This window comes from Agelaius phoeniceus, chromosome Z (genome assembly GCF_051311805.1).
Source record: "Agelaius phoeniceus isolate bAgePho1 chromosome Z, bAgePho1.hap1, whole genome shotgun sequence".
NCBI lineage: Eukaryota > Metazoa > Chordata > Aves > Passeriformes > Icteridae > Agelaius > Agelaius phoeniceus.
This window is the reverse complement of record NC_135303.1, coordinates 69,806,877-69,834,785: the sequence shown is the minus strand read 5'-3', so window position 1 is coordinate 69,834,785 and position 27,909 is coordinate 69,806,877. Positions and strand designations below refer to the sequence as shown.

General features: G+C 38.8%; 2 protein-coding genes across 11 annotated transcripts in view; one reads left to right on the top strand and one right to left on the bottom strand.

Annotated features, from left to right (window-relative positions):
- POLK (DNA polymerase kappa) overlaps positions 1-22,444 on the bottom strand; it is a 35,021-nt gene extending 12,577 nt beyond the window's left edge. Inside the window, exons 1-7 of one of the 9 annotated variants that reach the window (XM_054651809.2) lie at positions 22,311-22,441; positions 14,587-14,721; positions 13,763-13,941; positions 11,239-11,358; positions 5,451-5,603; positions 4,934-5,065; positions 3,115-3,268 (exon numbers count right to left, since the gene is read on the bottom strand). In XM_054651809.2, coding sequence (XP_054507784.1) covers positions 3,115-3,268; positions 4,934-5,065; positions 5,451-5,603; positions 11,239-11,358; positions 13,763-13,900 — 697 coding nt within the window. In that variant the 5' untranslated portion in view covers positions 13,901-13,941; positions 14,587-14,721; positions 22,311-22,441. Of the gene's footprint in view, positions 1-3,114; positions 3,269-4,933; positions 5,066-5,450; positions 5,604-11,238; positions 11,359-13,762; positions 13,942-14,586; positions 14,722-14,809; positions 14,981-21,479; positions 21,802-22,028; positions 22,286-22,310 lie in introns of those variants that run through there. The other 8 variants (XM_054651804.2, XM_054651805.2, XM_054651806.2 and 5 more) reach the window with 8 other exon arrangements.
- Positions 22,445-22,579: 135 nt separating this feature from the next.
- Positions 22,580-27,909, top strand: part of CERT1 (ceramide transporter 1) — an 82,395-nt gene continuing 77,065 nt past the window's right edge. For both annotated transcript variants that reach the window (XM_054651819.2, XM_054651818.2), the window contains exons 1-2: positions 22,580-22,718; positions 26,057-26,191. In XM_054651819.2, coding sequence (XP_054507794.1) covers positions 22,623-22,718; positions 26,057-26,191 — 231 coding nt within the window. In that variant the 5' untranslated portion in view covers positions 22,580-22,622. The remainder of the gene's footprint in view (positions 22,719-26,056; positions 26,192-27,909) is intronic.

Below are 27,909 nucleotides of genomic sequence, written 5' to 3'. Positions count from 1 at the left end.
GCAATTGCATTGGTTTTTGTTTAAAGATTGGAGAGATGCCACTGCTTTGGTTTTGCTATGATTTGGGCTTGGCTAAGATAGAAGGAATTGGCTAGTAGACTGGACATAACTTCCAGAAAAGCAAAAGGTTTGCTACAGCCTGTTGCTGTAGCAAAACCACTGAGATTTTATAATTATTTTTGTTTTATATTATTTTTGTTTTATATAGGTTGGAGGCCATATGCTCTCTTCCACAGAAATTTTTTCAATATTCTCCAAATAAAATTAAGGTTCTAGAATATCTAGTTCTAGAATGATCAGCCTAGTGAGCTTCTCATTTTCAACTCCAGTCATAGTAGAAAAGTAATGTCAGCAGTCCTTTATCTGACTCTACAAACAATGCGATTACAGTTCCACCCTCTGAGCACTTGTTTGCGTTTGAGAGGAACAAAAATATCAGGTAAGTGTGAAGAAGCACATGACTACATATCAGTGACATTGATTTTCTAAAGACTATGACAGTTTGCTGCTTTCTATTTTATTAATACTTTTCCATAGTAGTGTACGCTTGATTATCCTCTTAATAACTGTTAGAAATTTTTAATACAGGTAGTATTAATATTCCAGTTTGTGCATCATTCAACCATTTGTATGACTACTTCTTTTCTATTATTCCCAAGTGGGTAGACAAGTGAAATCCAGTAATATCTTGAACATTTCTAAAATTCTGCAGCGCTCCTGCTACTTATTTCCAAAATTATCAAGCTGAATTGTAATGCAGACCTAAACCACACCATTTGGTTTAGAAAATCTAGCACCACATTTCAAACATTTTATTCACGTTAAAAGAAAATAAATTCTCCAAGTCCAAGTCATTAGCAGTGTACATTTTATTCACAGGTGAGCAGTAGAGAAAGGTAATCTGTAAACTAACTAAACTGGATGTAGAGAATATATGGGAGGGGCAAATTATGGAAGACACTTTCAGTGGGGGCAGTTTATCTGAAGCTTACGACTGGCAACTCCTGCTTCCAATCCCATGTAATGTGGTCAGCATGTCTTATGCCATTTCACAAGGCAAACGGCCATTCCCATTCTCTGCTACCCTGTTCACTCCCCTCCTTGCCCTCCTGCATATCCCAAGACCCGGCCCGCCCAGTGCTGTGCATGACCCTGTTGCAGCACTGGGAAGCTGCAGCTCCCAGAGCAGCTTCTGCCTGCAGCCCCACAGCACTGCCTGCAGCCCCACAGCACTGCCTGCAGCCCCCAGCCCTGCCTGCAGCCCCACAGCACTGCCTGCCTGCAGCCCCCACAGCACTGCCTGCCTGCAGCCCCACAGCACTGCCTGCCTGCAGCCCCACAGCACTGCCTGCAGCCCCACAGCACTGCCTGCCTGCAGCCCCACAGCCCTGCCTGCCTGCAGCCCCTCAGCCCTGCCTGCAGCCCCACAGCCCTGCTTGCAGCCCCACAGCCCTGCCTGCCTGCAGCCCCACAGCACTGCCTGCCTGCAGCCCCACAGCACTGCCTGCAGCCCCACAGCCCTGCCTGCAGCCCCCAGCACTGCCTGCAGCCCCACAGCCCTGCCTGCCTGCAGCCCCCAGCACTGCCTGCAGCCCCACAGCCCTGCCTGCAGCCCCTCAGCCCTGCCTGCAGCCCCACAGCCCTGCTTGCAGCCCCACAGCACTGCCTGCCTGCAGCCCCACAGCACTGCCTGCCTGCAGCCCCACAGCACTGCCTGCAGCCCCACAGCCCTGCCTGCAGCCCCCAGCACTGCTTGCAGCCCCACAGCACTGCCTGCAGCCCCCACAGCACTGCCTGCCTGCAGCCCCACAGCACTGCCTGCCTGCAGCCCCACAGCACTGCCTGCCTGCAGCCCACAGCACTGCCTGCAGCCCCCACAGCACTGCCTGCCTGCAGCCCCACAGCACTGCCTGCCTGCAGCCCACAGCACTGCCTGCAGCCCCACAGCACTGCCTGCAGCCCCCAGCCCTGCCTGCAGCCCTACAGCCCTGCCTGCAGCCCCCAGCCCTGCCTGCCTGCAGCCCCACAGCACTGCCTGCAGCCCCACAGCACTGCCTGCAGCCCCCACAGCACTGCCTGCCTGCAGCCCCACAGCACTGCCTGCCTGCAGCCCCACAGCACTGCCTGCAGCCCCCCCAGCACTGCCTGCAGCCCCACAGCACTGCCTGCAGCCCCACAGCACTGCCTGCAGCCCCCACAGCACTGCCTGCAGCCCCACAGCACTGCCTGCAGCCCCCACAGCACTGCCTGCAGCCCCCAGCCCTGCCTGCAGCCCCACAGCACTGCCTGCCTGCAGCCCCACAGCACTGCCTGCCTGCAGCCCCCAGCCCTGCCTGCAGCCCCCAGCCCTGCCTGCAGCCCCACAGCACTGCCTGCAGCCCCACAGCACTGCCTGCAGCCCTACAGCCCTGCCTGCAGCCCCACAGCACTGCCTGCCTGCAGCCCCATAGCACTGCCTGCCTGCAGCCCCCCAGCACTGCCTGCCTGCAGCCCCCAGCACTGCCTGCAGCCCCACAGCACTGCCTGCCTGCAGCCCCACAGCCCTGCCTGCAGCCCCCAGCCCTGCCTGCAGCCCCACAGCGCTGCCTGCCTGCAGACCCCCAGCCCTGCCTGCCTGCAGCCCCACAGCACTGCCTGCAGCTCCAGCGCTGTCTCTCTGTCACCTTTGACAGGTCCTGAGGAGGAGCATGGACCAGAGCTGTCACTGGACAGTGAGACCTGAGACATTCCAATGGCCAGGGACACCTCTGCCTTCCTCTGCTTCCTCTGAGGATTGAGGGAGTGACTCATGTTCTTTTATATGATTTTTGAGTCTAGATTATGATTGTTATTGATACAGCAAACTGCGTGCTATTTACCCAGTCCAAGTCCTATTGCATTATAAATTTTTTATTTTGGTACTTATAGATTGCACGATACTGATGCTGCTTGTAGAAGTCCTGTGCCATTTGAATGATAAATTCTGTACTGTTATAAGAAAGTAATCCTACTAAGGAAAATAAAGCTTAAAGTCTAACTATAATTTAAAGCTTTCATGGTTCTGCCTAAGATCTCTAAAAGAAACACTCTGTCTCAGTGTCAGGTGACCTCATGAAAAGCGAGTCATTTGCTTACCTATTCCTGTAGTGCTTTCCATATTAAAAAAGAACCTTCTTCTATCTTCAGGCCAGTTCAGCCTTTCCTCCAAGTGCTCTGTTATGTTCAGGTAGGCTTCATCTAGGCCCATAGGCATAAAATTGGGATCATATTCAGCCAGTATTTCTCTAACCTTGATAAACACATAGTAAAAGTTTAAAGCCGTGTTGCTGTAAGAGCAGATCTTGACACAAAATCAGGACATGAACAAATGTACTCTGAAACTTCCAGATGATCAATAACTACTAAAGATACTGACAATACAAATTATCTCTTGATATTGTAAAATTACAGCAATGCTTCTCCAAGTAGTGATATATTAATAGTAAGTGAGAACTAAACAGATTTTGAGCAGTGTATTTAACAGCAAAGGGCACTAAGTGTATAAGGACTGCACAGCCAGTAGGTTCACTGGCACTACAGTAACCATCTGAATAAAACTCTGAGGACCTGGAAACTCAGCAACGTGGATAAACTGATGCAGTCTTTTGTGCTCAGTGTGTCAGATATCACATATACAAAGGTTAAAGAAACCCACCAGCAACACTAATTGAACTGAAGTTACACAAAATATTTCAGAGCAGTGGTTAATGCCACAGGCAGAACCTGTTAGGAAAACCTTAGTTATAAATCCATTTTTCTAGAAGGAAATGTAATATAATAAACAGTCAAAATAAAAGCTCTACCTTCTCTCCTCCCCCTTTTTTTTAAACCTGGAGGAAAATCTGACTGTGTTATGATTTTTTCTATGTTTTTCCTATCAGTTTGAGTCAAGTTCTTAGGTATTACAACATTCGTCCACATGCACTTCATCCTTCTGAAACTGAATGAAGATAGGATTCTCTATGAACTTTGAAAGACAAAATGAAATAAATTTAAATATTTTCAATCCAAAACCCAAGAGAAAAACATAACTAAAAATCCAGACCAAGCCAAATCTCTAATACTTTAATACTTTACCCTATCAAACAACAAATGAAATACACATTGTGAAATAAACATCATGAAATCCAAAATCCTTAAGTTCAAAACTATTCTGAAATACGGCATATTTATATATGCCTTTTTTCTTTCTCTTTTTTTTTCAGAAGTGAAAAAAATAAACTAATATCTTACTTTATGTTTGTATATTTTTTGCTTCATAAAAATAAAGAAGGCCTGACACAATTTTTTAAAGTCAGGAGACTTGTGTCATGCACTAATTTGATTAAAAATGTACAAAAGACCTCTTATCCTTTTTTTAAACAGGCTTTTATCCATCATAACTATTTCCTCTGGCACTAAGTAAAACTACTTCCATTAAAGGAAAACATTATTTCTTTTCTCCATATTTCTGTTGCTCTATGTAGTCCCTTATTTTAAAAAAAATCAATCTGCATTTATAAGTCACTAATGCTCTTTGTTTTTCTCCCCAGTAATTAGTATTCAAAAGTATGATTACACATTACATGAAATTATAATTTCCATGACTCCTATGTACTTGCAACTTCCTAGTAACTAGATTATGTTCCATGATTTTAACTTTTAAGAATAATACAACAAGAGATTTTCAAAACTTCTATCAGCAATGCTACTAACTTCAGTAGAATTGATAGATTGGGTAAGTGCAATGTTTTTTCATCTCCTTGTCCAAGAGCACCAATATTTTGTTAGACTTATTTTGTTAGACTTTAAAGCTGCATTACTGAAGAATTTAATATTTTAATTATCACTTTTCATACCATCTAGAACTGATGTTATTTACACAGTCTAAAAACAAGTACTCTCACTTTTGGTTAGAGACCACTTTCAGACTTACCTCTTTACTCACTTTGCCATATTTTTCAAAGTTTAGTGGTACTATAGTTAGATGGGGACATAGCCTTTTAGCAATAAATCCAGGCATGGCTGCACGCACCCCGAATCTCCGAGCATGGTAATTTGAGGTGGACTTAAGAGAGATTAAGTAAGTTTAGTGTTCAGCAATCAAACTTTTCTTTAAGTTTAGAATTAAATAGTTCTAAATAAAAATAAAAGTTCTAATCACATATCTCCATACAGAAAAGACTGAAAAAGCCAAGAGTTTATATACATTTTCACTGCCCCTCCTCCTGCTTTTCAATCTGCTTACATACTTTAAATTTTAATTAGTACACTTTTTACTGAAAAATCCAGCTTACATGATCAAGTCTAAGAATTGCTGTTTCCTTTATTATTTTTGGGTTTTCCACACTTCATATAAAACAGTGTAATTTTATTTCTGCTATTGTTTTATGGTTTATTAGGCTTAAGATTCGTGCAATTGATTTCTGTATTTGTTTAACATTCAGCCTTACCAACATACTCATTGATCCCACTGCTATAGGTTTTTCCTTTAGCTCTGGATTGTCTCTCATTTCCACAGCTGCATAGAAGGCGTCCATGTCAATGTGTACAATTGTACTGCTAAGGTTACGGTTCTGTTCCAGTTCTATCACAAGTTTGTCCACCTGAACAGAATAAATCAGTAATTGAAATACTTCTAACCTGGCAGAAGTGCAACAGTATAGATGATCTTAAAACTCGGATGAATCTTGCATATAGTTAGAGAAAAAACCTCAACAAATCCAATCCCTACGAAAGCAGTACCAACTAAAAAAACCCAATTAAGCTTTGGAGGAAACTTGCTCTCAGAGAGAATGCTGCTGCAGCAATTGGTCCAAAAAAAAGACCCCAAAACCCAGTGGAAAAAACCACAGCTGTTGTGGTTTAGCCCCAGCTGGCAACTGAGCTCCTGCAGCCACTCAATCCCTCATGGTGGAAAAGTCTGAAGAATAAAAATGAAAAAAACCAGGGGTTGAAATAAAGACAATTTATCACAGAAGGCAAAAGCTGTTCATGCAAGCAAACCAAAATAAGGAATTAATTCACTGCTTTCCATGGACAGGCAGGTGTTCAGCCATTTCCAGGAAAAACAGCTTAATCATATGTAGGAGTTACTTGGGCAGATAAATGCCATAGCTGCAAAAGTCCATCCTTCATTCATCTACACTCCACTTTGTGGGCTGAGCCTGATGCTATATGGTCTGGAATATCCCTGTGGTCAGTTGGGGTCAGCTGTCCTTGCTGTGTCCCCTCACAGCCCCTGTGCACCCCCAGCCTCCTCATTGTTGGGGTGGTGAGTGGAGCAGAAAAGGCCTTGGCTCTGTGCAAGTGTTGCTCGGCAATAGCTAAGCCTCTCTTCATTATCAATCAACACTGCTTTCAGCAGAAAGCCAAAACACTGTCCCATGCCAGCTGCTGTGAAGAAAATTAACTCTATCCCAGACAAAATCAGCAGAAAACCCCACCCACCAAACAAGAAAACTCCACATAACATGACAAAAAAAAAGACGTATTTGATTCAAATAAACTTTGTAAGACCCTTGAGTATGAAGCTTTACTGAAAGCATTTAGTTTCAGAAATGCAAGTTATTTAAAAAAAAAAAGAAAACATGCTACTATAGAATTTGCAACATTCCCGAATAAAGCTATCACACTTCAAAAAATTGGCCTAGAATGGTGAAGAGAAGACAAGCAGCTCACAGGACCATCCATTTTGTCTTGCGAGAAATAAGGTCTCAAACAAAACACCCATGGTCAATTACTACAAAGTAAGCTACTGTCAATCCCTCAATAAAATCCTCAACTTTTGTCACAGGAACCATATAAGGCTCGATTGCTAAGAAAAGTGCAAGTTATTTACAGAATAGCCTATACACAAGTGTGTTTCATTCCAAATGTTAAAGATGTATGTCTATGTGAGCAGTATGGCTTCATCAGCTCCTTGGTGTTATGACACAGATTGCTCAACAAAGTACTTTGATTGTGCTTAAATTGCTTGTGTTTTTACCAAAAGTCATGCAGATCATTTACTTGTTCCAGAAATACTGTTGACCTATGAATGAGGTATGAACCATGCTGTCACAAAAAATTGCTAAATATTTGACATGGGATTTTTATGATGATCATGGTGGCAGCAGCATCACACATCATTCTAGAAGTAAGAGAAAATACAGGAAAAAAGCCAAGAGAATGTGCTATCAAAATAACATTACCTAACCATACTGTTGACTAGGCAACCTCAATCTACACAACAAAAGGCTGCTACTGCTAGGAAGAAGTCCTGATAGGCTTCACAACAAGGTAACACAGCAAGAAATGGAATTAGCAAAAAGGAACCAAAGTTTCATTTTGCTTGCAGGCACAAGACCACACACACTCTCCTGACACCAGGGTACCAGCACAGAAATGTCTCTGGACTGACTAAAATTCATTTATGGCCCTGGAGAGGAATGTTTACATGCAATTTGCAAGGTTCTTCTCTCTTTTACTTCCCTCAACAGAACTGCTTAATAAAAAAACATAAAAACCTTATCCATGAGAACCATCTTTGAGCTCAAAACACTTGAACCAAGGCAAGTGAGCTTGGAATGTTCTATTTAAATTGCTGATTAATGATTTACAAAGTCTTTTCTTTGTTTTTTTCCAAGTTGCTATGAGGGATGAAATGCTAGACCAGAGCCTTAAACAAGGCTACTCAATACAGAAGAGCACAGTATGTTCTCTGAGGCTGAGAAAACTAGTTCAGACAAATTAAAAGCACAAGGGGGAAGACATTCAAAGAAAAAAAACCCAACCAAACAAAAGTGGAGTATTTACATTATTACATTATTTCCACTATATTACTAATTCAAAAAGATTCATGTCACACTTAATTCATCAAAAGCATCCTTATTTTAAATTCTGCTTTACAGATAATTTTCATGTTGCTCTCAAATTCAAATTGTTTAATTAATACTATCAAGTGCTGCTCTAGTAGCATAACTTCTGCATTTCAATTTATCACATTTATAACAAACTTCTGTTTTGCTTTTTCTCCCTAAATATATTGCTAACATCATACTTACTGGTTAGCTAACATATACATCTAAAGAATGAAGCAAAATCACATTAAACTAATAAGAAATACAAAAAGATTACTCTTCAGTGAAAGAAACGGATACAAGTAATATGCCAAAACCAAACACAACCAGATCTACTCAGAGAATTCTTGGCACATAAAAAATCTCTCCTTAAAATTTGTGGAGTAATTCCTTACATGCAAGCCAGGCTGACAAGTTTTTAAAAGCTGCTTTCAATAAACCTTTGTAAAGTAGAGATCATTTTAATATATATTTGCAAGCTAGATTAAAAAAAAAAAACAACGAAACCACCAAACAGCCAAAAACTACAAATTATAATTAGAAGTTTAATTTTCCTTATAACTACTTTTACACAATTTGAAGAGTAACTTCTTTTTTTTCTTATCCCACAGTAGAATATGTAAGTTTTCAAAGCAAGACAGAAAAAGTCAATAAAAGCAAGAGAATGGTAACTATTTACAGAATAAACATCCAGGATAAACCCAACATGGGTGAATAATACCAGCAAACATCAGTACAGTAGTTTCCAAATCTGGTAGCAGCTGCACACTTTTTAATTTATTACAAATTACTGCTGAACCTCAAGGAGTTCCACACATTCTAATGGCAAAAACAACAGATTGTGTTGCAGAATCTACATTTTATTTGTATTACTGTTGCCACCATGTAAGCAGGATTTTGTCCAAAAGTCCAGTACGTGGAGACATTTTTGTTTGGCTTTACCTTACAGGACTTAAATCAACTGCAGCTTAGGAAATCATACCTGAGCCTCTAACCATCCTACAAACAAGACTTCATTTGAAGATGAGAACATGCAGTGTTCATAGAGGTAGATGTACAGATACCTTTCTAATTCCAGAATACTTCCCACTTAAAATTTTAGCAGAACATAGTACTAAAAAGAAGAGTTAAAAACTCTGATCAGAATGTAGTACTAAAAAGAAGAGCTAAGAAACTCAATAGATAAGAACAATAGAGAAGATAATAATAAGAACTGACTATATCCATAACTGAATGGAGATGATTAAACAATACACAACAATTATTAAGAAAACCAAACAAGACAAAGATTTGCAAAGCAACAGGTGGAGGCCTAGGGAGATGTGGCTGGCAGGTAAGAAACAGAAAAAGGGCAAGATATTTAGAATATCAAATAGAGAGAGAGAAGACTGGCTTCAAGTCCACAAATTTCAAAGAGGACTCTGGGACTGTTTTGTAAAGAGGACTGATGGTGATCTGTGGATGTGGGACAAGAAAGAAAAATTCAGGATATGACAAATTAAAAGAAAGTAGAGGAGAGAGCAAAATGGTCAGAATTTCTGCTGGGAGAATGAGGGCAACAACAATCATATACTAGAGTTTATGTGCATACAGAGAATAGAACAAAAATCCAATGTTTCAAGATGTTTCTACAGCAGCAAAGATCTCAAATTAGCCAGCAAAAAAGTGTGCCTATTATACTCCTCTAATGCCATTTCTCATGCAGTATGACAGCTGACTTTGCAATTTATCTATTGGAAATAAAGATGTCTGCTATTTCACCAAACAGCATAAAGATTTCAAGCATGGAATTTGAAAGTCAGGTCCCACTAAAATACATACAAGAGAATTTATCTTCTTAGGTTTCTTTTTTCCTCTATAGAAACCAGTTTTCATAAGAAACATTAAAAGAGCATAAAATTATATTTTATAATATCAAGGAATCAATTTCTGAAAAGGACAACATGAAGGTAGACAAAGCAATTGAAATTTTTTGGTTTCCACAAAGTGCACTACATATTCTCTCATTACATAACTATATAATAACAACATTTTTTATAAAATTTGTGTTATTCATGTACTCCATTCTATAAGAAATACTATTCTCTGTAAAATAAATAGTTCTCTGGTGAAGGTAGGATGGAAACAGAAGCATTTTTTCTGTAATTATATTACTTAAAAGCTACCTTAGTTAACTCAAAAAACCCTTGACAAGCAGAGTCATAATTAATCCATGTTAAAGATTTACTAAAAACAATTGTGACATATAGGCTTACAACAAACTTTTCAGAGGTACTCAGAATGGTGACCTTTTCTTGGAACAAATTTGAAACACTGGCATCTAAAGTATGGAAGTGATTTGCAAACCTGAATTGAACAAAAACGGTTATACACCAAAAAGACCTCAACTTCTAATCCTCAAAATGGCACTGAAAATTAAAGTATGTATTTAATCTTCATGTGTTTCAGCTCTTCATCTACAAACAAAAAAAATATCAGTCTACTTTGCTGGAATATTGCAAGAATTAAGAATTCACAGTATGTGGTGTACAACATAAAAAACTCCATTAGAAAATCAGTAATTCTGCATTCAAAACTGGATTTAGACTAGAGTTCAACAAATAAAGCTTGGGGCCACCCAACAAACACTAAGGACAACAGTAAATATTGAATAATTTTCCCCTTAGTGAACACAATCTGCTATACGCAGCGAATAAAACAGGTATCCCGTCAAGGAAAACTAGCAAGTAATCATTTAAAGACTGAATCACAGCACAAAAGAAAATGGAAAGGAATTCAGCTCCTACAAACAATTTTAATTCTGTTGTGCCTAGTGATGTTTAGTGTGCAACCTTTCTTTTAACATTACATACACTGTAATAGTTTGGAGACTACTATCTACCATTAGCATTTGAAAAGAAAAATAGCCTCTTCATCTGTCTAGTTCAGTACACTTGCATTTCTTGTGACTGCTTGTCATGATGATTTTCATTAATTGGCTTAAAAAAGGCATATTATTGACAACTCTGATCTTTCTCATTCCATCGCAGGCCACTGAACACAAATATATGTAAATTCTAAACACAATAGTGATATGATACTTATCAACAAAGTATTTAACAAACCTTTACATAAATCATAATGACAAAACTTCAAACTCATCAGACTTGGAAACATAGGAATTAATTTGTTTCATTTTACTCATTTAGAGAACATTTCAAAGTAATTTTACAAACTATTCTTCTAACAAGTTTATATTAAGATGACACCAGCAAAATATTACACACTTTTCCTTGTAGGTCTAACATCAAATGGTAGTTTAACATTGTGCCTATTGGCAGAGTTTAATGCAATAAATCAGAACACACCAAAATGTTTATGATTCAACATTGACCCCAGTAAGTCTTTAGAAGATTAGTACCTGCATCTGTGCTTTCAAGAGCTGTTGTGCTGTAATTTTCTCTTTTAGCTGCATCATTTTTTCAATTCGTTGGTTAACTTGTTGATCTTTCTTAAGTTCATTTTCATAAAATTTAGAACCCTGAAAGAAAAAAATCACAAAACCACTATGTTTTTCTTTTTGTCTTTACCTTGTATTTAAGCAACCATATTTGATCTTTAAATAAAGAAAACATAGAACACAGAGATGGTTTCTAATGCCTGCTTTGGATTTTCATATAAAAATACACAAAAAAGACCACTGGTTCTTTACATCTCTTCAAATGACACACATATTTCTCCTGCTCAAAGGATTTTAAGGAGTTATTAAGAGTACTTTGTATGTTTATTTAGTCTAACACCTGACAATAAAAATTTTGAAAGAATAGATAAAAAACAAACTATTCTTTGCAACATCTCCAAGGTATGGAGTACAAAATTCTAATAAAAATTTATTTTAGCATTTTTTCAGACTTCTACATAGCTTAATAAATATGGAAATATATAATGACGTTGTATAAGTCAAATTCACTTGTAATGTTGAGTATTTTGTTGGCCATTCAATAACGAAGGACACTGCAGAATCAGAAGCTATTTGGAAGAGGATGATGAAAACCAAATGAGTATAAAAAAGTCCTGTTGCTCTCATATATGTAATTGTTCCTTCAAAAAAAGGCATGAATACAAGGAGATGTAATAAAAAGAAAATAATCATGTACAGAATGTGTAATGTGACTTTCCCTCCTGACTCAGAACAAAGAAAGGAGGGCAGATAATGAAGTAAAAAAGATAAAAATTCAAAATTAGGAAATAAAATATTTTTCTTGCAATATGTCTTAGCTTACAAGTGAAGTAATATTTGCAAGAAAAGGCTTATTTTGAACTTCTTGGTAAAATCCGCAAAAATCAACACATCTTTAGGTCAAAGTGTCTAACCACCAAACTGTCACCGATACCAAGGATTCAGCCATAGTCATGCCAGATTCAAGCATTTATATACAAAGCAAAAATATCCACTTTCATAATAACTATAAAAAAGATGATGGCAGACCTGTAATATATCACGTTTCATTAGAAGAAATATCTAATTTAAAAAAAACTAAGGTGTGTTTTCTTTAAATGTCAGATATGCCCTTTTATCTTTTCTCACCTATGCCATCAAATATTACTTGCTGAGATTCACTGAAAGAAATGAGTACTAAAATGTAGGTGTGGAAAGCAACACAATTCTTGAGATCATAAGTTTTAATTTTTTTTTCCATTTATTGCAGTATTTCACAGTTGAAATGTCATAAACCTTGCAGTACAGCTGCGGGTAGTGTCTGTAGGTGTAATTTTAAAGATTATAGAAAAGCTTAAGGAAAAGAATCAATGCTTCTTTTTGGATTTTTTGATGTGTATCTGGCAATTATAAACTCTTGCACTTTTTTGACAGAAATATATTCAAGTAGTTAGATGCCTATATGTCAGCTTTGAAAGCCTATTTTACAGTTCATTCTATTTCATACCAGGAAATGAAACAGTAATTACTATAACAAAATATTTTATGTAAATATCATTATCTGGGATATGTCTGACAAAGCAGTGCTTTCAAGAGTGAACACAATATATAGAAGAAACAACCTATCAATAACAAGTTTGATAGCCTATAAAGTATCATCAATGTGAAACTGCAAGCAAAAAAAAGGAAAAAGCTTGCTACATAAGAACTGTTTGAAGCATGTTTTCTCTCTCTCTCCTCCTTTCTCCCTCTGCCGCACCACTGCAGATCACTACAGAGCAAGATTAGTCAACACGGAATGCATGAGGAAAACATCAAAGCACATAATCTTGGGCCATGATGACACCAAATAAAATACGCACTTGTGCGAGGAAAAGTAAGAAAACCCCTGACTTTCTCAGATAAAGTGTTATCCCTATATTGTTCTATTGGAACTCTCCAATAACAACTAGGATGACAAATATTTCAATGGTTTGAAGAGTTGTGAGGGCCTCTGTGGATCTTTAGTATAAAGCTGTACACTACTGGTGACTTCTCTTGAGTACTGAGAAGACAGTCACAAAGACAGGCAGTAAAAACTTGATTATAGAAAAACTCGATTACATCAAATTCATCAGTTACTGGAAGGTGACCAAAAGAAGTAAATCTGTTTGGCTGATTAATGATGGGGTGGACAAAAGGAATGGAAAGGGGAAGAAAAAGAGGAACCTGCAGCCTTCACCATTACCTCTGGAAAATGCTGTAGTATTTATGTACTGCTTTGGACAAAAAAGGAGCACTTAAGCATATAGTCAGTTGTCATCCTCCTTGTCCTTGTGGATGAATACAACAGTACTCTAAAGTACACTAAACTATGGCCCTTCTCCTTCCTCCCCACATATAAATTTCTTCCAAGAAGATACTATCCATATACACATGTAAGGGATACAACTTGGGGAAGGGAGGAGGAGGGTTTTCAAATACTGGATCACAAAAAAAGCACTAGGAAAAAAGTAATCAAACCAACCTTGGTAGCTTCCATGATGATTTTATTGATTTTCTCCTTATCCAAACCCTGCATTCCAGCTTTGTTATCATTAAGGCCCATTCTAAGTAGAAGTCCATCATTGCGAGAGCTGTCAGAAACGGTTTTCATGTTGTCCATTGTATTTCTTGAAAACAAGTACCTGTTTTACGACTTAATATCTGAAAAAAAGTAATAAAATATTTCTGTTTCAACTGAACAATAATTAGATTTTGTCATTAGTTTTATTTATCATAAATATGAAGACTTATATTCCTACAAAGTAGCTGACCTGCCACACACACCACATCAAACTACCTATAACTCCATCAGTGTTTGGATACAGTAAGACTCTTCTTATAAAATTAACCTCCCTTACAGAAATAACTGAGCACAGACCAGCCTCAGGTAAAGGCTAGTACCTTCATAGGAAGTGTATTATATACTTTTATATGAATGGACATTCACTATACCTTACATATGAACATGACATTTGTACCTGTGCATTATCCTGTCAGATGAAACATTACCACCTTAAACATAAAATACTGCCTCCTATTACATTAAAAGAAAAAAAACCACAATATCTTTAAATTGAACAAAACCACCACTCATTTGGTCATCATCCCTGCTTAAGTCAACATGTAGAATCCTTTCCAGTAATTTCTAGCTCAAATTCAGAACCTTGTTTGTGTCAAAACACATATTTTAAAATCAGATGGCTTCAATTAAAGGTTTTGAATAAAACCCTAATTCAGGATAAAATTTGTGCACTTTTTTTTTGCCATTAATGTGTTGTGTCATGGTATCCAACTAGTGGAACTTACCAAGCCCTTATTACTCAACTACAGTCATCTGTAATTTCTTATACATGCAGATACTTCTGGTACGTGAACTTCTGACCTTTGTTGTTTATGAAAGTAAATTGTTGAATCCTCAATAGGCTCTTATTATATGGTGAGCTGTCAAAAAAATAAAGAAAGCAAATTTCATCTTCTGTACCATGAAGACATGGTCTTATTTTAGTCAGATTCAAACAGGCAGACTCACAGAATAGTTTGAGTTGGACGGAACCTTTTAGAAGTCACTAAGTCCAACCAAGGGACATCCTCAACTACATCAGGTTGTTCAGAGCCCTGTCCAACTTGCCATCAGATGTTTCCAGCAATGGGGCATCCACCACTTCTCTGGGCAACCTGTCCCAGTGTCTCACCACTCTCACTGTAAAAACACTCACTGTAAAAATCTCACTGTAAAATCTGATCTATACCAATCCTCCTCAATAAAACAATTACACCTTGTAAAACTGCAAGAGGCCCTGCCAAAAAGTCCAAGTGTCATAATGCCATAAATTATTTAACATGTATTCATTACTGAAAAAGCATACAGAAACCATTTCTTCCTGCCCCAAGTCACCGACTCATAAACCACTCCAGTTTTACTGTCATGCAAAATGGACATTCAACTGTCAGCTTTACACTGCTCCCTGTGACAGGAACCCTTGCTATTTGGAGAAACCCATATTTACAAAAAATGTTCTGTCAAAAATATCTGAATTTCAATCATATGCTATTAATTCACATTACTGTTTATGGTGTCTGCTGAAAAATGCAAGATCAGTTACATAAAGCTGTGTTTATATACAGTGTGTTGTATTACAAAGAACTTAAGTTGATGTAGAGATCAGGACCCTTCTCTTAATCCTTTAGTAGCAGTTGAGCTTCTGGGAATAGGAGTGGCTTCACAGCTCTTATGTAAATTTATCAAACAAAAGACTACAATGCTGAACATTTTCACAGATTTTTTTCACCTGCGGTAGGACAATCTCTTACAGTTAACATACACATTTATCAGAACAGGTTTGCTAGACTTCAATCAAAGCAAAAAGCACTGCATCCCAAACAACATTCCAAATTTCATCTCATGCTTATAAGCACACCTGTATAAACTATCTCCCAGTAATTCCACTGTTACTGGCAATCTCTGGTAAGTAATGAGCAACATTTCCAAGGAATACTTTCATCAAAGTAAATATCCCTCCACTATTCTCCCTGCTTCTTTTATCATCATTGCCTTCAAGAAACAGGAATGAACACAAGATTGCTTCCATTTCTCAAAATGTTTTTAGCTGTTCCTTATTCCTGAAAGTGTCTTTCTCCCTAACATGTACAAATCTTTCCCCTTCCTCATTCAGAGCACTCTTAAAGACTCAGTTTTTAGTAGAGGCTTTAAAAACTAATTTATGTTAGTCAAAAGAAAGTCTTCTCTATCACATGTTACATATCTAACAATAAAAAAAATTTACCATGACAATCACAGTGATGGAAAAAATAATTGTCATTATAAAATCTCATAAATGGTGATCACCTGGTGTATTTTATCTTTCGAGCTTATTGTGTGGAACAAAATATATTGCTAGATTCAGATGAGAAAAGGTATAAATATCAAATAAAATCTTAGCAGAAATTAAGAAGAAAATACGTATCTGAGGACATGCCATTTGTCCACCAGAGCTTACAGATGTACAGAAAGGAAAACATGAATAATAGGTGATACAATTTCCAGCTGCTTAATATGAAGAGAACCTTATCTTGGTTTCAAGAACATTATCTTGGTTTCAAATTAACAGGTCTGAAAAAAAAAATCCATAAAATATTTAACATACTGAAATTAATCACAATGGCTACAATAAGACAACCGATACAGAACTGTCAGATAAAACCAGTGCTCATTTGCCACAGGTGAAAATGAAAAATTTAAATGTAACAGAGAAGCAGCAGAGTTTTAAACTGCAAAATATGAACAATATGTCATTGTAGAAATGTAATAACTGTGTCAATTAAGATAGAGAAAACACTGAACTCTTGGTGATAATTTTTTTGCTAAAAAAATTCCAAAGTGGGTAAGGAACTAGAATCTAATGAAACAGTCTCCACAGAGTGGCATACTTTTGGCATGCTGTTACCTCAAGAAGCTGTTGCAAGACAAAGCTGCTTCCTCTAATACAAAAGATGACATCTCCCTCACTATCATACTGAGCAAGTGGTGTGTGAAACCAGAGGAATCCGTGAAGGCAGTCTTTAGCAATATACTCCCCTATTATTCCTGTGACTGGGGAAATAGGGGAAGCAGGAAAATCATACGTAAGGGGAAGGAGATAACTTTCCAATTGCTAGGGAAGGATTTCTAAATTTAAATACTTTGGCAGTGAGTGTCAACGGTTAATGTAAAGCAAACCAACAAACAAGCAAAAACATTGAGAACCACCACAAAATACCATTACTGTGTAGAAAGTTTCATGAGTAAGCTGGCATGCCTACAAGTGGGAAAAGATCACTAATTAAACTGTAATCAAGCTCGTCTAGAATCAGGCACAGAAACTAAACTAAACTATTAAGACAGGGTTATATAGTATTTGAAAGTGTCAAGAGATTGAAATAGCAATAAAATTAGAGAAACAATTTAATTAATTAATCAAGTGCCTTTACCTTCATTCAAAGATAGCATTTTTTAGCAGTTTATTGAACAAACCTAAAGGAAATTACTTGTATTTGATCCTGTGAAACTCTTCCAGCTTGTCTTCCTTAAAAATCCTCCAATTCCAGTAACATAAACTCTGTATACAGTATGAAAAGTTAAATGCCTTTAAATTACAGTTTCCATGTAATAAAATAATGCAAAATATACATTTATAATATTCTTATATTTGTATATAAGAATATTCAGTTCAATAGGTGTAGTGCTATTATGTACATTATTAACATTTTCAAAATATGTTAACAGTTCATCTTTTGTTGACCATGTTAACAACATGGGAAGAACTATTAAGGCTGGAAAATGACACCAGTATGGAAAAGCTTAAAAAAAGTAATTTATTTGCATACTGAGTTATTGTTCAATGCATGTAAGTTGTGTACCTGTCCTTTCAAATAAAATCAATTCAGACATCTTTGCTATCGCATATTCTCATGACAATGTGAGCTGCAAAGAAGTTACTAAGAAACACAATTGTCAACTGAGCCCAGAGCTCAAAAACTCAACAAAGGAATCAAAACATATAGCACAGACGTAAAGGACTGTCTTTTGCACCCTAATTATCCTAAGTAAGTCTCCATGGTATGCAAAAAGAATTGAATAAATGTTGCAAATAGCAACACAAATATTAGAGACTCTTTCCCAAATTATCTTTTAATTATTATCCTCAGGATGCCTAAAACAAGCATCTTAATTAAATATTTTTCTTAATTTCTGTAAAACTCATAAAAACTGCCAATAACATTGCATCAAAATCTGATACATCATTTACTGTAGCAAGAGCCCAATAAACTTCCTATTTTCTCTCAATTAATATATTTCAGAGATTCCTTATTTAAAGGCACGTTCAAGAAAGCATATCAGACTGTCCTTCTAACTATCTGCTCGAACCCTAATAGCCACAGGGGGTTTGATTTTTACTAGAGGCTTGGCTTCCTGAAAAGATTCCTGTCAGTTCTAATCCTGTAATGATTTACAAGAAAAGACCTGGCAGAAGGAACTACACAAGAATGTTGTCATTTAATACATATACATTTAACATACATGGTGTTAACCACAGAGATTCCCAGCTAGTCTGTTCAAAACTACCGTTTCACTATTCTCTCGCTCTCAAAATATAAAACAAACAAGTTCTTTAGAAAAAAGAATCTTGCAATAAAGATGTAGTATCTTTACAAATGTAATAAGCCAGACCACATGATAAATTAATACTGAAGAGAAAACTGGGCCAAATTCATGGAAGTGAAAATTCCAAGTTCTCAAGCTGACACATATGAAATGAGAGAACTTTTAAAGTAGCAGGTGACTCAGCATTTTACAAAAACATAAATCCCATACAAGCGCCTGGAATTAACCCTGAAAAAACAAGGTTCTGTATACTCACTGACTTTTAGATGTAACAAATTACAGGCAAATCCATCTTTTTAAATATTAAATAATTCATACTTAAAGTAAACAGTTAATAGACACTGCTTCTGACAATGTTCAAAATAAATGTCAAAATATTTTATGCCATTCACCAAACTGTCTGAATATTTCCTTGCTTATGTGAAGAGTGACTCAAGTAAAACAAGTGGAATACTCACCCCCTATCAATTTTCTGTAGGCAAGACACAAAGCAATTCTGTTCTAAATTCTGCTTTCAGTTTCTCTGTCAAAAGAAACTTTTCAGTTTCTCTGTCAAAAAATACTCATGTCTTTAGAACATTTAAGTTTATTTGAAGAGTAAAGAACCATGGTATCTTCTGCCTCTATTCAGTATTTTAAATGACCTTTTCAACTCAAAGATTTATCTCAAGTCTTTAACTAAGTTTTCCTTGCACTTCTAGATTACTGAAAACAAAGGCTTTAGTAGTTTAATCCATAAAGAAAATAATGAAGGAACTGAACACTCATCAGTAAAAGCTACACCAGAGGTAGTGTAGTTATCTGCAACCTGGCTTCTACGGACATATTTAGTGCCAACAGACTCACATACTTTTTTTTTTTTTGGTTTTTTTTAACTTGGAAATAAAAGCCTAATACAGTGATTCACAGAGAGCAAAGCTGTTTTAGAATAAAGTGTCTGAATCATTAATATTTCTGAGCCTATGCTATTAGGCAATATGCTGTGGCATAACAAAGCTCCTTTAAGGATCCTCCTAAGAAAAACAATCTTAAATTTCAGAACAAGCAGAATGGTAAGCATGAACACACAAGAAAGTGGTGAAGATTCTGTCTTAAAAACATAAAATTAACACCCTAAAATAGAAGGTATGGGAGTGGAAAAAAGATACATAAAAAGGGAGAAGAAAAAAAATAAAGGTATTCATAAAGTTACCCACTTGACAGTGCTTATTATGACTGACATTCCAAGCAGCAAAACACAACACTCCCAATTTTTGTACTACAAGTAGTATACACAACATTGATACAGAACACTATCTGTTACACTGTTCTAAAAAAGGTGAGGACTATTCCCACTTAAAACAGTAATTTGCAAACTTCTTGCAATCCCTAAGACTCTAGAAGGGGTACAGACGGAGTACAGCGACACTTGCTATGAAAGAACAAACACAGCAATGAATGACAAAATAACAGTTCAGGAGAAAAGGTATAGAAGGAGCTAAAGAGGAGCAAGTGCATCTGAATACCAGTATGATTTTCTACATTTCCTATGCTTTGGTTTATATCCTAGATTGGTCTTGGCACAGGCAAGCCTGATTCTTTTAAAACAATACATAACTGGAAGATTGCTCTTCCAGAGCACACCTGCTAAACCACAATTTTTAATGTAATGCCCTCCAAGGGATCAAACTACTGTAGTCTGAAAAAAACACCTCTCAAAACATGTGTAAGAATTTCAAGTCCTCAGCACTAAACCTGTCCTTTACAAATCTACTCCCACTGCACCCCATGGTTGCTGAAAAGGGTATGGCCTTATCTCATTAAGAGTGACAGACAGTATGTTATGCTTCTAAAAAACGGTCAGAACATTGGAAAGAAAGGGTAATTTACATAAGGTATTCACAATTGCAATACAGCTTTTGGAAGAACATAAACTGGTGACACTGTGTTGTAAAACAAGATACATTAGGAGCATGTGGCAGATGTTAACAAAAATCTATTACCTAGCACAACTAATGCATTATATGAAAAGCTGAAAATGCAAACCTTTAAGCATTCAATATGTTTTCATTAAAGTTTGTAAAATGCTAGCTACAATTCATAAACGAAACAAATACTGTCTCTATAAAGGATGGGTATGTTTGTCGAATGGCCTGAAAAAATATCTACCTGATGCATTTTTAGTATGTAACACTTGATTGATTCAATGTTCTGGAGGAAGAACAGAAAAATCAAGCTTCATTTGTAACTAAGTGAATAGAAAAAGCATGACAGGAAATGTCTGTGTACATGCTACTGCCACTACTAAAAGGACTTGCTCAGACATGTTTCTTCAGCTCCTACTCCTGAAAAGAAGTTCATTCAGAATTTAACTGGGAAAACACAACTGGCTTTACAAGTAATGCCAATTAACTTCAACAACATATTGCTATTGTTCAACAACATATAAACTATTCTCATACATATCAATACTTACAAGGCCTGCTTGACAAATACAATACATTAAAACTAAGGCTAAGGAGAAAAAAATGCACTTGTTTTCTTCCCAAACACGTAGTGAATAAAAAAACATTGGGTTTTGGCAAATTGTCTAAAGTAGCACTCACAGTAGACTTCTGTAAAAGTTTTCTTTCCTGTACATTGCAACGATTACGCAAATATTAAGATGTCTATGACTATTTTTTTTTTTATTTCTAATAATTTAGGACAATTATGCTGCCTTTTGAATTATCCTCAGTTCTGCCTTCATTGTAAATATCTTTATATCTGAGACTTTGAGCAGTATAAATATTATTTAACTTTTAACTGCTATATATAGAGAATGCATATAAGTAGATGTGTCAATGTTCTTTTAAAAAAATAATAAACCCTCAACGGAAGCTTTCAAACAGCCTAATGGGAAAATTACACAATGATATGTGATAAGGAAGAAGACAGAGAAAACAGAATTGTGCAGCACTGCTCTTACAACAGAAACAGAAGTGTATCTTCCCAACCCGAAATTTCCTCAACCAACATTCTTTAACACACTTTTCCCCCGCCCAAGAAATCAGGAGAAAGGACATGAGTTAGTACAAACCTTATGTCTTTCCCAAACCACTATATTCGCTGTTCATAAACCACGAAGTGACAGGTACAACAGGGTGGGTTTTTTTTCCCATCCTGCAAATACATCTCCACCCATAACTATTGACGAAAACACATAGTACAGACTAAGTCGGAGGGAAAAAAAAAATCACCGTTTCTTTCCCTAAACTACGAAAGCAGCTCAATAAACGGAAGACAGGACACGCGTAGAAGCTGGCAGCCGAAGCGGAGCGCTGACCCGTCACTGTCAGCTCTGCTCGGCTCTGCCCACCCCACGCCTTGCGCGCCGCCGGGGAGGCAAAGCCCGGACGGGTCCGAACGGCTCGCCCTTCCCTCTCGTTCCACCCGGAGCCGGCACCATCTCCCGCCCCTTCCCGCCGCCTCCACCATATTTGATTAGGGGAAAATCTGGCGCTCAACCCCCTCAACTGTCCTCCGAGTCCCGCCGGTTTGAGGCGAGCAAGAGAGGCTACATCTCCTCGCCCTAGAAAGCGAGCAGAGCCGGAGAGACCCTTCGCCTCGCTAAAGATAAAACGAATACCTCTGCACAAAAGACAAAGCAAACATCGCCCCGGGCAGTACCGTCGCCCTTGATAGCGGAGCTCCCCTCCCCTGGGGGCACTGAGGCGATACCGCCGGCCGCGGAACGGCGAAACCAAGATGTCGGCCGCACTCCGTCGGAGTGAGACTACATCTCCCAGCACGTCCTGCGGCACGAGGGAGGGGCAATGGCGCTCGGACTCACGGCCGCGCAGGGCAGGACTACAACTCCCGCGGTGCGCCGTGACGGGGTGGAATGCTCGTCGATGAGCGCCCGCCTCACCTAAGATGGCGGCGGCGGCGGGAGCGCGCTGAGCGGGTGCCCAGCAGGCGGACGCGCGCTCGCCCCTCCTCCCCTCGCTGTCCCAGTGTTGTGGCTCTGGCCGCGGGCGGGGTCTGAGGGGCCGCGGCGAGGGGATCCCGGGGCTGCGAGCCTAGTTGCCGGCCGGTCGCTGGCAGGGGCGGGCGGCGCTCGGTGGCGGCACCCGCTTGAGTAGAGCCCGGCGCTCCGGTCCCTTCGGCAGAAGAAGGCTGCTGTGGGCGGGGGCCGCTCCGGCTCTTTCCCAGCTCGGCGGTGGCTGCGGCTCCGGTCTCCATGTCGGACAACCAGAGCTGGAATTCCTCCGGCTCTGAGGAGGACCCCGAGACCGAGCTCGGACTGCCTGTTGAGCTCTGCGGGGTGCTCAGCAAGGTAAGCCGCCTCTACCCCATTCCTGCGCCCTGCCGTCCCCCGTCTTCCTCGCTGTCAGGCCCGACCGCTCCGGGGGCTCGGGCCGAGGGGCCCGGTGGCGGGGGGGCCGGGCGGCTCCGCGGGCGGCGCTGGCACGGCCGGGGCACCGCCACCTGACGGCGGAGCCGCTGCCAGGCAGAGCCGCGGTGGCGCCGGGCGCCCCCTCCCTCAGCCCCGCCGCCCCCTGCGGCCGGGGGGAGCCTTTCTTCGAGCAGAGTCGCGGTCCCCGCCGCCCCCCGAGCCCGCCGGCCGCACGGTGCGGGGCTTCGGCAGCCGCGCAGGGAGGGCGTCTCCCCCGCGCCTCGGGCTCCGGCCGGAGCGGCGCCGGGCCTGAGTGTCGCGGCTACCCGGGAGCTCCCGGAGGTGCCCGCAGCCAGTCGTGTTTCCTCGGGAGCAGGCACGGCTTTGAGTGCAAGTATCAAAACAGGGCATTGAAATACTCCTGCGACTAGAGATAACGGGAGGAGAGGAAAAGGAAAATGGCTATACGGCTTATTTCCCCTTTTAAAAATAACCGTAGTTATTTTCTCTTTTATCGCTGGAAATAAGGTAGCTTCCGAGCATGTGTTGGTTTATACTGGAAAAATTTATTTTCAGAAGTACTTTAGAATATTGAATTACTTAGTTTCATACGGATATTTTATTTTTTTTTTTTTATTACAGAAGGTATATTCAGAATAACGCTGAAATATCTGTAAGATTAAAGCACTATGTTTTGAATTTTTTTTCTTGTCCTACGCAATAAGGCTAGGCACGAGCCATCGTAGGAGGCGCGGGATACAGAGATCTTACACTGCCCTGAATGCGTAGAAAACAGCCATAACTGAGTTCACACTGTTGTGAGGGACTTTGTGAACTCCTTCCAGAGGCTGGAAATGTTTCTAACCCCAGAGATAAGAGGAATGGTTAGTAGAAGAGAAGGATCTCTGCTCTCGTTTGTAAGATCTTATCTAATAGTGGATGGTGAAAGGACAGGATGAGATGGAGGTGAGATAGTTTAGTTACAATAAGAGATTTTTGTTTGGTGTAATTTTGCTGTTTTGTTTGCTTTTTTTCACAGCAAAGTTTTCCTTGGGTAAGATGCTTCCATTGTTAGAAGGGAAGTAATTTGTGGGATGTAATTAATTTTTATGTTAGCAAATTAAATACAAAGTCCAGGTGCTTTTCTCAGTGGTGTAGCAGGTGAAGCCATAGCTTCTGACATTCTAGCTGAGGTATGTGCAAACTTTTTACTTTTCTGGATGATTATACTGAGTGTAGCAGAGAGTGTCTTTCCCATGAGAACCCGAAATTTAATCTGAATAGTCAAGTATGACGAAACCTGTCTCAATGAATATGATTGAGGGGTAAGGTTACCTTTTGTTAGTTGATACCTCAGTAATTATTAAGGTAAACTAATTTAAATGGAATGGTAGCATACTGAACTTTCTGCTAAGGAAATACCTATTTTTAATATCTTACTGTGTATAATTAAATTCTAAAATCATAGAAGTAGGCTGCAGTTCACTGTGTGAGTAGTAGTTTTAGTAGTTCTTGCCTTCAGTAAAGAGAAAAACTGTGAAGGTAATGGAGGAATTTGGTAAGAGAAACTTGTTAAAAGTGTATCCTGCTGATCTTTTGAAATGTTTTGCAACTCTAGGCTTTTTTCCATTGTATTTCCTGCTAATGATTTTAAGGTGGATACAAAGAAAGAACTTCAGTGGAAGAGGCTTTCAGGAAGCATGAGAATCTAGATGCTTGGAAAAACACTGGTCTTTTGTCAAAACCTCGTGCCTACCCATATATACTTAAAGGATGGAACATTTGGATTGCAACAGCAAGCTTTGATTGCAACAGCAGATGCAAGATTCACTGCTATGTATATTTCTGTTAACTTTTCAGAGAACGAAAGGTCTTTTTCTTTGCTTTTTTCCCCCCAAGATAATTTTGGACTCTGCCTTGCAGATCTTGGGAGGAGTTGGGAACATGAGAGATAGGAAAAGAGGAAGGCAGGAAATAATACACCTCTGACTGCTTGTGCTACCACTTCATGCACCAAGCACACTTGAGGCTTTCTTTAAGTAATGCTGCCTTAGCAATTAGATGTATTAAGAGATGAAAAAGGGCTTTATATTTTAAGAGCAAATCAAGGTCTTGCCTACATTTGAAAATTGTTAAGAATTTCTTAGCTGTAATTGTTTTCTTTAGACCTCGTCATCTTATTACTAAAGTTAACGTGTAATTATGGAGTATGTGTTAACTAATGTATGTGGTATGAAGTGGCAACGAGACTGTTAGTTGACTTTTCCCCCTCATCTTTTAGATTACAAAATAATGAATGATGGATAGACTTAAATGTTAACCAGAGTTTTTAATGAAGGAACATTTGTCAAAATCAAAGAAATGCTTGTATGATAAGATTGATTTCAATGCCTTTGTTTCTGTTTTTATCAAATGTATGACATTTGCACCATGACTGATTAATAAATATCAGTGTATTGTCAGAATTATGGGATAGTCCTGATTTTCTGTCAGTGTCAGATGATTCTATGAAGTTCATATGATTCTACAAAGTGCAGTCAGAAAAAATGTTGCAAATGTAAGAATAGTAATCAGAACCTTCAGTCATTTTTTACTAGATGTCTCTAGAATTAATCCAGAATTTGTTCCTGGAATATTGGTTTTATTCAGTATGTGGATGTGGAGTCCCTAGAAAACTCTGAATAGCAAAAACATAATTGGATGTCTGCTATAATCAAGTATCCTCTTAGATGGAATTAAAACCTAAAGCAGTATCTATGGGCAATATTAAATTATAAAGCACTGAGTCCCCTAGGCACTACAGTAGTTATTTACGGTGCTGTGGGATAATGGCATGTTTGTATTTATATGAAGATAACTTTATATCATATTTTAGATAAAATAAATTATTTCGTGTTCCACTTAAGTCTTTTAGCCTAGCTCCAGATTTTAAATCAGGTGCCTAAACTCACCTTAGTCATTAATGGGGTTTTTTCCCCCTCCCCTGTTTTCCTCAATTTGTGTCAGATGTTTATTGCCTTTATTGTGACTGACCTTGGCAGTGCAGTTGGAGTCCAGACATCTCTTGTCTTATTGACCCTTCAAAACAAATGGTTTTTGGTTGTTTTGGGAGATTGTAAAATTATTCTAGGATCTCTGAGGAGAAAAAAGTTGTCGTTTCAAAAGAGCTTGTAAAAATAAGTTACCTTTTTATTCAGGTACTCAAAAGCCTAGAAAACATCCATTGTTCTTTTATTGCTGTCTTATTGTTGGCTGATCTCTGGAAAATTTTTTTACAGTGGACCAACTATATTCATGGGTGGCAGGATCGATGGGTAGTTCTGAAAAGCAACACACTCAGTTATTACAAGTCTGAAGATGAAACAGAGTACGGCTGCAGAGGCTCTATCTGTCTGAGCAAGGCTGAGATTACAGTAAGTACAATTTTATTATTGACATCATTCATGTTTTGAGGTGCTATATATTTGTGTCTGGTGAAAGCAAGCATGGGTATGGCAAATTCTTTAAGGTCATCTGTTTATGACAGTGGCATCAGTGGAACACTGTGGAGCAGGGCAACGAATTCCTAATGCTAAAACAAACTCTTTTAGTTTGTGGCTTTGGCAAGCAACTTTTCACTTCTTACACTAGAGGGTTTTGTGGGTGAATAGGCTGTCTGCCTCTGAAGGGTGCAAATTTTTTTCCATGGGTCAATTTAAGACCCCCAACCAACTTCCTAGAGGAGGTACCATCCTTCACAGTCTTTGCTCTAGAAAGAGGTAGTGGTTCTTTGAATGTGGTTCTTGACTTTCTGAACACAACTCTGTAGGTTTCCAAAAGAAAATGTTCTTCTCTGTTCTTCTTCTTTCTCTGAACAAGTTAGTGTGTTGTTGTTTTTATCAAATGCTAAAAGAAGTTTTGGAATAGACTGATAAGAATAAGGAGCCTCTATATAAATGAGTATAAGTGTTATGAGGAGTGGCTGAGAGGGCTGGGGTTGCTTAGGCTGGAGAAGAAGAGGCTGAGGGGGGGACCTTATGTCCTCTTAAACTATCTGAGAGGAGGTTTTAGCAAGTTGTATTTCAGTCTCTTCTTCCAGGTAGAAAGTGGACAGATGAGAGTAAATACCCTCAGGTTGTCTCAGGGGAGGTTTAGATTACACAGTAAAAATGCTTCAGAGAAGGGGCTGTAAAACATTGAAACAGGATGCCCAGGGTAGCAGTGGAGTTACTATCCTTGCAAGTGTCAAAAAAAGTGTGGATATAGCACTTGATGGCGTGGTGAGTGTGGTGATGCTGGGTTGATGGTTGGACTTGATAACATTAGAGTTTTTTCCCAACATTTATGACTCCATGAAAAATCAAAAGTATTAATTGGCCTTAAAGATAAAGAAAAAAATCTGCTTTTTTGGCTTTTAGAATTACAATACACATTATGACTAATAGTTATCAAAAAGCATGCTGTTAGCTTTTTGCAATACCGGTAAATAGTCTGTCCAGTTACATGATTTAGAGTAAAAATAGCCGGACTTTCACATAGCACACAAATAACTAAAGTAGCGGTGTTAAATCTTAGCATGTATGTTCTTATTCCACCAAACATGTGGAATTTTTTCAAGTTGAATTAAGGATGACGAACAAGAAATATTCTTCCTTACTGATAAACAGCTTACAAAGAGAATTTTATTTAACACCTCTTGGTTTTAAAAAAAAGACTGAATTGATTACATCAACCGAATGTATTTTGGAGAAAAGCATGTGAAGAAAAGGAGGTTTTTACATTTAGATGTCTGGCAAGTATTATAGTCATCTAAAAATTTAAACAGTGCATGTAACATGTTTTATTTTTTTGAACTGTTTGTGCTTCTAGAAGTTCTTCAGGATGGGTTCTCACTGAGGTTTATCTATGGCAGTCTGTTGAGCCTATGATCAGAACTTCCAAAAATCTATCAAGAGGCAAGAGCTTAGCATGCCAACCAGGCAGGGAGAGGAAGGTGTTGGCAAGGATGTAGCCAAAGGGCATCTGCAAGCATGCTGTACAGCACATCTCCAGCTGTGGTGGTAGAGTGAGAGCTTATAGGGATACCACCATTTCTGCTGGAATGTTTTGGTACATTGCAGTTTACAAAAGGGAAGCAAGCTGGCAAGCATGT